The sequence below is a fragment of the Xenopus laevis genome, chromosome 9_10S (assembly GCF_017654675.1).
Source record: "Xenopus laevis strain J_2021 chromosome 9_10S, Xenopus_laevis_v10.1, whole genome shotgun sequence".
Lineage (NCBI taxonomy): Eukaryota > Metazoa > Chordata > Amphibia > Anura > Pipidae > Xenopus > Xenopus laevis.
The window spans coordinates 908,409-921,330 of NC_054388.1; the positions used below are offsets into that span (position 1 = coordinate 908,409).

Here is a 12,922-nt window from a genome sequence, read left to right on the forward strand (position 1 = left end):
ACACTACATTCTATTCCTCCATTCAGCACATTCTTGGTAACCCCACCATTCCCTCATTAGTACGGCTGATACCACGTCTTCACTACTCCTGTCACGTTGTTCTTTCCAGGCTTACAACATGGCCTGGGCCTGTCTGCTTGTGCTGCACAGAGACATTGCCCCCTTCTTTTTTAGAAGCACCTGTATGTGGATGAGTTTATTTCTGCACCATAAAGGGGTTTGATGCAACTTTTTAACATAAACTCCCCCGACTAAGCGTGCCGTAACACTGCCTGTATATTTCCCTTTAAACGGGCAATTGCCTGGTGGTTGCCAGGCTGGTGCCTAAAGGCTACGTGACATCTAGTCACGGCAACCCAGGCCCATGAGAGACACACGGGTTCCCAGTGGAACGACCAACTGCCTAATAGCAACACAAGTGCATGTGTGAGTGTCATTTCCATGCATTTCTTTACTGGGCAAACATCATACGCATTCAACTAGCAGGTGTATTAAAGGAACAGTAACACCAACCCTGCACCGGTACAACCATTTGCTTCAGAAACACCACTATAGTTTATAGAAATAAGCTGCTGTGTAGCCATGGGGGCAGCCATTCATGCACAGGATACACAGTAGATAACAGATAAGTACTACTATAGTTTATATAAACAAGCTGCTGTGTAGCCATGGGGGCAGCCATTCAAGCACAGGATACACAGTAGATAACAGATAAGTACTACTATAGTTTATATAAACAAGCTGCTGTGTAGCCACGGGGGCAGCCATTCAAGCACAGGATACACAGTAGGTAACAGATAAGTACTGCTATAGTTTATGTAAACAAACTGCTGTGTAGCCATGGGGGCAGCCATTCAAGCACAGGATACACAGTAGATAACAGATAAGTACTACTATAGTTTATATAAACAAGCTGCTGTGTAGCCATGGGGGCAGCCATTCAAAGGAGAAAAGGCTCAGGTTACACAGTAGATAAGCTCTGTAGAACATAATGGTGTTATCTGTTATCCACTATTTATCCTGTGCCATATAGTCTTTTTTCAGCCATTGCTACTCAGCAGCTTGTTTATATGAACTATAGTAGTGTTTCTGAAGCAAACACATCAGTTTTACCAGTGTAGGGCAACACTACATGATATTTTTATTACTTTAAAACACTCATTTTTTGGTGTTACTGTTCCTTTAACCTCTGGGCTGCCAAGGAGGTCCTGTTGCAGGCCTGCAGCGTCTAGCTACTTTATATCTTGCCTGAACTCTGCTTGGGCCCAGATCATTGTCTGAATAAGGTGCAGAGATCTCGGGTTCATTTTGTGTTTAATCTTCTCCTCCTTCTCCCAGGCCTACAGTTCTGGAAAAATACAAGGACACCAAGGGCACAATCTAACAATAAAGTTCTTTGTTTGTATTAGATGAAAAGTTGCCTGTTACCTGTATATAAGGAACATGCCCATGTGCCGTTATAGAGCAAGGAATGGACTCCGGTGCCTGCGCTGAGTGGGGCAGATTTCTCTAGTGGGGCAGATTCATGGACTCCTGGAGTCAACAGTATTTAAAGATAATTAACAAGTGATCATCTACCTTTATTCAAGTGAGTTAGTGACTCTGTGAGTGAGTGACTGTGAGTGAGTGACTGTGAGTGAGTGACTGAGTGAGTGAGTGACTGTGAGTGAGTGACTGTGAGTGAGTGACTGAGTGAGTGACTGAGTGAGTGAGTGACTGTGAGTGAGTGACTGTGAGTGAGTGACTGTGAGTGAGTGACTGTGAGTGAGTGACTGTGAGTGGGTGACTGAGTGAGTGACTGTGAGTGAGTGGCTGTAAGTGAGTGACTGAGTGAGTGAATGTATATGGGTGACATTATCGCTATTGTGCATAAATTGTGAATGAAATTGTAATAAAGTGTAAGCAGTGCACAATAGGTAGCGGATGTGTGAGTTGTGCCAAGGGGCCGCCCTGCTGTGTGTCTATTAGAGATGCCCAGGAGGTGTCCTGATTCCTTTATATCAGACACATTATATTATTATTATTATTATTATTATTAATAATACTAGGTGGGTGCTGAGAGAGAGACACATCCTGATGGATATATAATAAGTGACAGATAGTGTTGCACAGTGTCATACACTTCTCTCTCCCTAATCCCTGTGTATTCACTGCCTCCTCCTCCTCCTCCTCCTCCTCTTCTCTCTACCGAAATATCCAGCCAACACTTTTCCCTCTCCCAGTCTCTCCCAGTCTCTCCCAGTCTCTCCCAGTCTCTCAGGGACAGGGGCAGGCTGTGAAGGAGGTGCTGATGGGACATAATCTTGGGGTGTAAGGAGCCCTCCAGCCATGCACTACAAACTTGCAAGGTCAGTCTTCCCATTAATTGCCTTTTATTCGTCTCTGCACAAATACTGCCTGGTTTTTTACCTCTGTTTTACTCCCTCTCTTCCCTGCACCGTTCCTTTATTTTGCTATTCCCCCCCCCAGTTTGATTTGATAGAGTGTAAGCTCTCGTGAGCAGCCCCCCACCAATCCTAAATTCTATTCTGTAACCCTTGTTTGATAAATGAATGTAAGACTCCTGATTGTAAAGTTCCTTGTAACTTACTGGTGATGATGGTGACGATAAAGGTGACAATTTAGATGTCGTATATTGGGGTATTTGCACATGAGACCCCTCACTAGGTCCTTCTTCTTCTACACAGAAATGCTGGGGCTTAGATTATTATAGATCATAATAACAGTAAACCTTTATAGGAACCGTAAAGCTTAAAATACAAGTGTTCCCCCATGAAAGAAAATGTCATTCTCAGTAACTTAATAATTTCATTCCAAATTTTCATTGTTTTGTAAGTGGTTTGTTATTGTGTGTCTGTTTGTTATACAACGTAACAAAGTGCGTCCGGCTACATTGTTACAAAAGTCTCTGTGGGGCCGAGAATAGAAAGGGACAGACGCTGCTGTTAATTGTCATTTACTCACCTCGGGGCATTAATCATTCATAATGAATATACGTTACGCAAACTTTCTCTTTATTAAGGCAAAATTGGGTTTTTGGAGGGTTTAAAAACAATGAAGAAAATAAAGGCAGAGGCTTTGCTTTGTTTAGACCCTTGTTTGTTACTTGTTGTTCATTTCTAGTCACTTCCTTCATGAAATAATTACCTGTACGTCACAAGAATCTCATGGGATTTTATCTTTTTGTACCTTCTGTGACTTTGTATGGAGAGCAGGATGCTACTCATGGCCTCCTATTGTGCGGCTACTATATGGCACAGCAGGATATTATATGAAGCTTCAACATTTCCTTTTGTTGCTTATTTTCCAGTTGGTATTTAGTGATCAGTGACAGTGTGTGTGTGATTGTTTCCCACCCGTTTTTCACAGCATTTTGGAACACAGTTTGGGGATTTGTTTCCATTAATAAAGACCGGCAAAAGTTTGGGATCAGTAAGTTGGGGTCCCAGTTTATTACTCAGTCGGGGTCCCAGTTTATTACTCAGTTGGGATCCCAGTTTATTACGCAGTCGGGGTCCCAGTTTATTACTCAGTCGGGGTCCCAGTTTATTACCCAGTCGGGGTCCCAGTTTATTACTCAGTTGGGGTCTCAGTTCATTACGCAGTCGGGGTCCCACTTTATTACTCAGTTGGGGTCCCAGTTTATTACTCAGTCGGGGTCTCAGTTTATTATGCAGTCGGGGTCCCAGTTTATTACTCAGTCGGGGTCTCAGTTTATTATGCAGTCGGGGTCCCAGTTTATTACTCAGTCGGGGTCTCAGTTTATTATGCAGTCGGGGTCCCAGTTTATTACTCAGTCGGGGTCTCAGTTTATTATGCAGTCGGGGTCCCAGTTTATTACTCAGTCGGGGTCCCAGTTTATTACTCAGTTGGGGTCCCAGTTCATTACGCAGTCGGGGTCCCACTTTATTACTCAGTTGGGGTCCCAGTTTATTACTCAGTCGGGTCCCAGTTTATTACTCAGTTGGGGTCTCAGTTTATTACGCAGTCGGGGTCCCAGTTTATTACTCAGTCGGGGTCTCAGTTTATTACGCAGTCGGGGGGTCCCAGTTTATTACTCAGTTGGGGTCCCAGTTCATTACGCAGTCGGGGTCCCAGTTTATTACTCAGTTGGGGTCCCAGTTTATTACTCAGTCGGGGTCCCAGTTTATTACTCAGTCGGGGTCTCAGTTTATTATGCAGTCGGGGTCCCAGTTTATTACTCAGTCGGAGTCTCAGTTTATTACGCAGTCGGGGTCCCAGTTTATTACTCAGTCGGGGTCTCGGTTTATTACGCAGTCGGGGTCCCAGTTTATTACTCAGTTGGGGTCCCAGTTCATTACGCAGTCGGGGTCCCACTTTATTACTCAGTTGGGGTCCCAGTTTATTAATCAGTCGGGTCCCAGTTTATTACTCAGTCGGGGTCTCAGTTTATTATGCAGTGGGGGTCCCAGTTTATTACTCAGTCGGAGTCTCAGTTTATTACGCAGTCGGGGTCCCAGTTTATTACTCAGTCGGGGTCTCAGTTTATTACGCAGTCGGGGTCCCAGTTTATTACTCAGTTGGGGTCCCAGTTCATTACGCAGTCGGGGTCCCACTTTATTACTCAGTTGGGGTCCCAGTTTATTACTCAGTCGGGTCCCAGTTTATTACTCAGTCGGGGTCTCAGTTTATTATGCAGTCGGGGTCCCAGTTTATTACTCAGTCGGAGTCTCAGTTTATTACGCAGTCGGGGTCCCAGTTTATTACTCAGTCGGGGTCTCAGTTTATTACGCAGTCGGGGTCCCAGTTTATTACTCAGTTGGGGTCCCAGTTTATTACTCAGTTGGGCTCCCAGTTTATTAGTCAGTCGGGGTCCCAGTTTATTACTCAGTCGGAGTCTCAGTTTATTACGCAGTCGGGGTCCCAGTTTATTACTCAGTCGGGGTCTCAGTTTATTACGCAGTCGGGGTCCCAGTTTATTACTCAGTTGGGGTCCCAGTTTATTACTCAGTTGGGCTCCCAGTTTATTAGTCAGTCGGGGTCCCAGTTTATTATGCAGTTAGGGTCTCAGTTTATTACTCAGTTGGGTTGAGGTGTGGGCTGTGTTCAGGCCACTGAAGTCCATTGTCATTGTGCACACACTTACCTTTGTGTATTATTGTGCTGAAACAGGAGTCTCCCCCAGACACTTGCTACAAAGTACCACATTATTGCATGTTGTATCCTTAAAGGGCTGGGTTACCTTTAATGTAACTTTTCATATGTTATAGAATGGCCAATTCTAAACAACTTTCAATTATTTGTTTTTTTATAGTTATTTGCCTTTTTCTTCAAACTGTTATTCCACCTCCTCCCAGTTGGCTTTACATATACTCGTGTCTTGTGTTCTCTATACCCCTGTCAGAACTAGACTTTTCCATCAGGTTCCCAGTTGCAGAAAGTTCACTTGTTTCTCCATCTACTGCAGAGTCCAATGGCAGTGACCCATATGATGTTAGTGCTTAGCTTGGCACATGGCTAGTTGGCTTCTGAGTAGCCCTACCTACCTGCCAGGTATCATTAGCAGTCTGTACAGTTAATTTTGCTAATGACAGTGGCGTTTGGATGGCTGTGCTCATCTTTAGGAGAAGATGTCAATATTCCCTGCAAGTCCCAATGGCCAGTGGGAAGACCAACCTCAAGTCTCAATGGACCTATTCATTGTGTGCCAGTCCAACATGTGTATGCTGCTGGTAGGGTTGCCACCTGGCCAGTATTTCATAGGCCTGACCTGTAAAAATGATGCTTGACCCCAATGTTATTAATAGAGAAAAAAATCGAAATATATAGGAAGACCGTTATTTTTTTCCAAAAAAGGTGGCAACCCTAGTTGCTGGCAAACAATGGCCAATACACTGGTTTATTGCCGCAGTCAGTAAATGGCCAGAAACCTTCTTCTGTCTGACCCAAGGCTTATATAATAAAACTGTGTCGCCTCCATAAAATAAAATCCCTTCTCTAATCAGAAAATACCGTCACATGTTATCCCTGGATTAACTTCCCTTCCTGTATAATAATCATAAAACTGAATTCCCGGTGCCTTTGTAATCTAAAAATATACTGAATTCCTATCGCTTATCACATATTGAAGGTACAAAATTATAAAACAAACTGGGCCACATGTCTTACAGGCCGACCAATCACATTGCATGGGAAGTTGAGGCTCATTTGACTTCCTGTTGGTCAATGCATTTGCCTGTTCTAACTGCCGCCTTTGACAATGGCCGTGAGCCTGCAGAGAAATCAGTATTTGTTGGTTCACAATAAAACTAGAGATTATAGGCACCGTTTTTAATATGTTTTCGGTGCAGCCCAGAGACATAACCAGAGTCACTGAAGGTCACAAGGATCTGGTGCAGGAACTGAACTTCCCAGGATTCAATCTCTTTGTCACTGGGAAATGTGATGATGCCGGGGGTCCCGTCTCTCTCTTTGGTACAAGGGAGCCGCTTGCAGTGATGTTCTTTAATAAAATTGGTGCAAATGAGACTCACACTGGACCTGACACAGTTAAAAAGTTGCTCCTGGACTGAGTACAAAGTTTGTTGAAGGGATCAGATATCCGGAGATAATTGCTGAGTAAGCAAAGCTGGTGTTTGTTGGGGGCTTCTCTGCTCCGGAGGTTAATTATTACTTATTGTGTCCCCTATCTGCAAAATCATATGGAAGCCCCTCCCCCTGCTTTGTGGCCCAGTCTGTATAAAGGAGTAGTAGACTCCTGCCCCGTCACTTACATTGGAAACAGTCAAGGTCATTTCTTAACTGTGACTCAAAAGCAATGGGCGCCCCTTTAGCCAAACTTGCAAATAAAGGGCAAAAATGGGTGCAGACCCCCGTGATGTTTGCACTGTGTCCTGCCTTGTAGATCTAGGGGGTGTCGCAGTCAGCACCGGAGATAGGGGTCGGCACATGCCTGGGGCAGAGATAGGAGGATGAAACTGGGGCAAAACAAGTGAGTGACACTTATTAGGTGCAAAAAAGCAGGGGTGCAGACACTTGGGGGGCTGTTGGTGGGGCAATGTGTCAAGTAGTATTGCCTTGCTCAGCTGCAGAACTGCTTGTATCCCATCAATACTGTGCTGCCTGTGCTCTGCAGCTGGGGGAGGCACAGAAGCTCACACTCTATAAACACCCCTTAATGCTCTTGCACTTCTGTCTGGGGCCAAATGGGGGGACAACCCCACTCCTGGTACTGGATACTTACCTCCATGTGTCTGGAGGTTTCCTCCTTATATCATTTTATATATATATACTGATTTATTGTGTCCCAGTTGCCAATGTTATTAATAGGGAAAAACATCACTAATATAGGAAGGGCGCTATTTGTTTCCAGAAAAGGTGGCAACCCAAATGCTACTATTTTATTCCAATAACCTGCCCCATGTAACTGCCCATGAGGCCCATCAGAAACTGTCATTATTCTCTGCTATAAGGGAAACAGCAGTGACGTTTATCCTAAATCTGCTCCCGGAATCATGCGCAAACCCACGGGCCGATCCTGGGGTATCACTCAATAACGTGGAATATTATTATATTATTAAGTGATTATCCAGGATTTTACATGGGGCAATTCCATCTGATGCAAAGGGGCAGATATTGTCCCACTGGCTGATGAAGCCCCCCATGTTTCAGCACCCTAATAAATGATCCCTGGAATCCCCCAGCATCTCAGGAAAAGGGAAAGAGCTTTAGTTCAGCAAAATTCACAGGCAGGTGCCATGTTTGCCCCCAATTAAGAAAACCCCCACACAAGGACACATGAGACTTTGAGCCGTTTCACAGAAAAACACAGAGTTTTCAGTTTCTTCAGATCTTTCATGAGCCCAACTGGCCCTTTCATCAGCCCTTCTGCAAACAAAGGCCCAAGTGCCGCCTCATTGTCAGTGGCTCGTTTATTTGCCCTCGTTTAGAATTGAATCTTAATATCCTGTTTGTGTAATGGCTACACTTTAACCAGACGACTCTAACGCCCGGTGTTAAAGGGGGTTTATTTACTTTATCCGACTCTAACGCCCGGTGTTAAAGGGGGTTTATTTACTTTATCCGACTCGAACGCCCGGTGTTAAAGGGGGTTTTTATTTATCCACAAACATCCACCTTTCATTCTGCACAAGCTGCATTTTCTTATTTATTGTCATGTTTGTGTCATTTGCTGTAATTGCACCAAAGCTGATTGATAGACAAGACGGAGGGGTACGTGGGGGTTCCCAGGATGGACCCAAGGAGGCAAATAGTTCTACTAAAGCTCCCCATAGACGCGACGATTCTTCTTGCCAATTTTTGAGAAGTCCGACTAATCCTTCGAAATTATCGTGCGGTTAGTGGGATTCGAACGTTCGTACATCTTACGATTTTTCGGCCGACATCTGTCAGGAAAGGTTAAAAAATCTTTGTCGGTCCGAGAAAATCGCGGTCTCACGATGAGGATCGGATCTTTTAAAAATCTCAACATGTATGGGCAGCTTTACAGAGGAATTGGTGATGGACAAGCAGATGGCAAAGGTGTAACCAGGGGAGGAAGACTAATACCCAGGTAAATACACAGGTAAACGCAAGGCTTCAGGGAGTGGCGTCTGTGTATATTAGTTACCAATGTCAATACTCAGTGTGGGGCATCGGGGCAGCACTTTCCTTTCATGCCATTGGGATTTATTGGCTGCCAAGACTTGGAATGGTCAGAATAATCCATTAAACTCTGTATAAATCCATTCCATCCAATATTAACCCCCGGGGCCGGCACTATATATATAGTGACAATAAACTGACACTTCACTTTCCAATACTTTTCTCCTGTTCAGTTCATTCCCAACTGACAGTTGCTGACTTTCTAAACCAGGGATCCCCAACCTTTTGAACCCATGAGCAACATTCAGAAGTAAAAGGAGTTGGGGAGCAACACAAGCATGAAAAATGTTCTTGGGGTGCCAAATAAGGGCTGTGATTGGCCATTTAGTAGCCCCTATGTGGATTGTCAACCTACATTGAGACTCTGTTTGGCAGTACAACTGGTTTTTATACAACCAAATCTTGCCTCCAAGCCTGGAATTCAAAAATAAGCCCCTGCTTTGATGCCATTGAGAGCAACATTCAAGGGGTTGGGGAGCAACATGTTACTCACGAGCTACTGGTTGGGGATCAGTGTTCTAAACTGTTCACATATGTGTCTTTGATACATCGAGCCCCTACTGAGATATTAGCAGTTTATTAACTACTGATATATTATTGAATGAAGGACAAGAGCGCCACCTGCTGGTTATTCCCAGTTGGCTGCTATAAACTGAATGACGTTCTTCTGCCTAGGAAAGGAATTTAATGAGCAGAAAAGGGCATTTCCCATTTCAAATCATCACATCTTCTCATTAAATTCATTTTCAGCCGACTGTAGCCTGTTGGATAACTAGCAGGCGGCGCTGTTTTTTCAAATTCTTTGATTTATCCGCTAACATCTTTAAAAGTAGATAAAAGAGAGATTTGTCGAAGTCCCAAGTAGATCACTTTGCAGAGCTTTATGCAGGTAAAGCAAACAATAAAAAAGTTATTTGAATTGTTAATGTTTGTATTTCCAAGAAGTGATATGCAGTCGCTTTTTATTGTGTTCCCCAGACACAATTGCCTTTGCAGAGTTTTCTCTTTCTTTTAAGAACTAGAGTGCTTACTGTGTTAACTGTATTTTACAAACATAATAGATAATTGTCAGATTAGAAATATTTTAATATTTAATTATAAAATATGGCATGTTTAGCCCTACTCATTTTTAGGGTTTAGTTCTCCTTTAAAGGTGGTTCCACTTTAAATTAACTGTTGATGATTAACTGTGATATTTTGAGACCATTTGCAATTGGTTTTCATTTTCTTTTATTAGTGGTTTTTGAGTTATTTAGCTTTTTATTCAGCAGCTCTCCAGTTTGCAAGTTCAGCAGCTATATGGTTGCTAGGGCCCAAATTCCCCTAGCAACCATGCACTGATTTGAATAAGAGACCGGTATATGAATAGGAGAGGTCTGAATACAAAGATGAGTAAAAAAAAAAGTAGCAATAACAACAAACGTGTAGCTTTACAGAGCAATTGCTTTTTGATGGGGTCAGTGACCCCCATTTGAAAGTTGGGAAGAATCAGAAGTAAAATGCAAATAATTAAAAAAAAAAAACTATAAAAAATAATAAAGAATGAAGACCAATTGAAACATCACTTAGAAGTGGTCATTCTATAATATCCTAAAAGTTAATTTAAAGGTGAACCTCCTTTAAAGAGACAATGAATAGAGAGGGGAGCAGATATGAGAAAAAAGCCTTTGTATTGCTGCCACCTAGTGTTCTTTCCCTGTAACTGCAGCAGCGGCCCATTAGTTGGACTATTATAGCTTGAACTTTACTGCCTCCTATAGTTGGACTGACCATCCTGCCGTCCCATTGGATCACAGCCGGACTGTTTGGTGAAACAAAAAGATTAATTCCCTGCTCCCCCGTTCTAGAAGTCATTTAGTACCGGGACAAGTGCATTACAGAAACAGCGGTTTTAGTCACAAAGTTCTGGTGAAAAAACTGGTAAAGCCACTGTACAACGTCAAGAAAAATAATGTCCTTTTTCTATGTAATAATAAAACAGTCGCTTGTACTTGATCCCAACTAAGATATAATTAATCCTTATTTGAGGCAAAACCAGCCTATTGGCTTTATTTCATGTTTATATGATTTTCTAGTAGACTTAAGGCATGATGACCCAAATTACAGAAAGATCCGTTATCCAGGTCTGGAGCATTCTGGATAACAGGTCCCATAACTGTATTATAATACAGTCGTGGGGAGCTTAGATTGTAACCTGTACGGCTCTCCTTCTTCCTAAATCTTAATCTTGAACGTTATTACAGTCATGGGATCTATTATCCGGAAACCCACTATCCAGAAATATCTGAATTACAGAAAGGCTGTCTCCCGTAGACTCTATTTTATCCAAATAATCAATTTTTTTTAAGAATTATTTCCTTTTTCTTTGTAGTAGTAAAACAAAACCTTGTACAGGTATGGGATCTGTTATCCGAAAACCCGTTATCCAGACAGCTCAGAATTACAGAAAGGCCGTCTCCATTTTATCCAAATAATCAAAATTTTTAAAACCAATTTCCTTTTTCTGTGTAATAATAAAACAGTCGATTGTACTTGATCCCAACTAAGATATAATTAATCCTTATTGGAGGCAAAACCAGCCTATTGGGTTTATTTCATGTTTATATGATTTTCTAGTAGACTTAAGGAATGAAGATCCACATTACGGAAAGATCCCTTATCCGGAAAACCCCAGGTCCTGAGCATTCTGGATTACATACCTGTAATAATAAAACAGTAGCTTGTACTTGATCCCAACTAAGATATAATTAATCCTTATTGGAAGCAAAACCAACCTGTTTTTTTTTTTAGTAGACCAGATATGGAGATCCAAATTACGGAAAGATCTTAATTAAGTAAAAGGTTTTGAAACCCGAGACAATGCATAATATGTTAATAATAATAAGAGGTGACGTCTAATTCCCTACCCCTTTTACATTGGCTGCTTGGAGTGTAAGCTCTGTGGCACAGGGAGCTACTTCTTGTGTTGCTTAGCGCAGGTGACTGTGTAAGGGAGGACTTGTACAGTAAATATGACAATGATCCCCATTTAATTGTGATAAATAAAGATATAAAGAGGCGCCCGGCACATTCTCAGCCCCTCTTGGTTCTTTGGTTTCTAGTCAGTATGTGGATCAGGGTGAAAACAAGTCCTAATAATAGAATTATTATTATTATTATTATTATTATTAACATGTATTTATAGTTTGTTTAGTAGTGAAGCTACACACTAATGTGCATTTCAGTCAATTTCCAGACTAAATGTTGTGTGTAGGTATAAGCCAATGACTATGTGTTTCAGGGGTGCCGGCAGCAGCAGCAGCCTCGCTGAGGGGATCCCCGGTTTTCTGTTCTGCCTCCCGGACCAGGCGCTACTGAAATCGTCCGTGCATGGCACCCTGCTTCTCCCGCTGACTCCTGCCAAGCTGGACCCCTCGGCTCTGAGTTGGGAGGCAGCCAGTACCCCAGCCACAAAGTCCCCCAACCTCCAGCCGCCTGCCCCCGTCTGTGCCCCCCAGAACAATGAGACACTCGGAGCCTCACCAAACAAGCCTGGAAACCACAGAGATGCCGCCACAATCACAGGTAATACAATGGCACTTGATACAGAGGAGTTTTGCCCCATGTGCACAATAACACACTTGATTTATTACCAGAGGGCACGGAACGCGTAAGGTGGGGTCAGTATGTACTAATTTGAACATCTTATGTTGTTAAATTGAATCAAACATTTGAATGATATGAGTTTTGAGCTGTGCCACTTGGAGTCAGACGTTTAAAATTCAATATTTATTTCATCCATTAAAATCAGTGTCCAAAATATATAAGCAAAGTATTGTCGGTAATGCTCGCAACCATTACGCTTAACGCGTTTCTAGCCCTCCGGCTGCTTATTTTGGACTGATAGCATAGACTCCCCCTTCTCTTTAAGAATATTATCACAATAACGGGGTGTCATTGGGCATTCAATGTTTTTTTTACCCAGCACAAAAACCGATTGGATTGATTTAAGCCGTTCAGACAATCTGTCAATTTGGCGCCATGTCTGGAAAGCGAAATTTTCCCTTTTCATTGGCACCAAATGAGCAGCCATTGTGAGCAGTGCAGCTTCATGGACTTGATGCAAAGTGCGGATATTCCAAATATTACAGGGTCATTTACAGCCGTGTTGTGTGTGTCCATGCACATAGTCAATGTATTTGGAGCAAATGAAATACATGGCCAGGGTTTCCATGCACCTCAGCTCTATGCCTGGTACCCAGGTTACAGAACATGCAGTGGGTGCTGCTACAGTCACCCTAATACACAGGTTTTGTAG

General features: G+C 42.8%; 1 protein-coding gene across 5 annotated transcripts in view; it reads left to right on the plus strand.

The window, feature by feature from the left end:
- Positions 1–2,220: 2,220 nt before the first annotated feature.
- Positions 2,221–12,922, plus strand: part of hap1.S (huntingtin-associated protein 1 S homeolog) — a 31,404-nt gene continuing 20,702 nt past the window's right edge. For 2 of the 5 annotated variants that reach the window (XR_005964761.1, XM_041578980.1), the window contains exons 1-2: positions 8,395–8,533; positions 11,906–12,189. Coding sequence is in view for 4 of the 5 variants with exons in the window: in XM_041578980.1 (XP_041434914.1) it covers positions 8,421–8,533; positions 11,906–12,189 (397 nt within the window). In the remaining variant the exon portion in view is untranslated. Of the gene's footprint in view, positions 2,349–8,394; positions 8,534–11,905; positions 12,190–12,922 lie in introns of those variants that run through there. The other 3 variants (XM_018237943.2, XM_018237942.2, XM_018237945.2) reach the window with 3 other exon arrangements.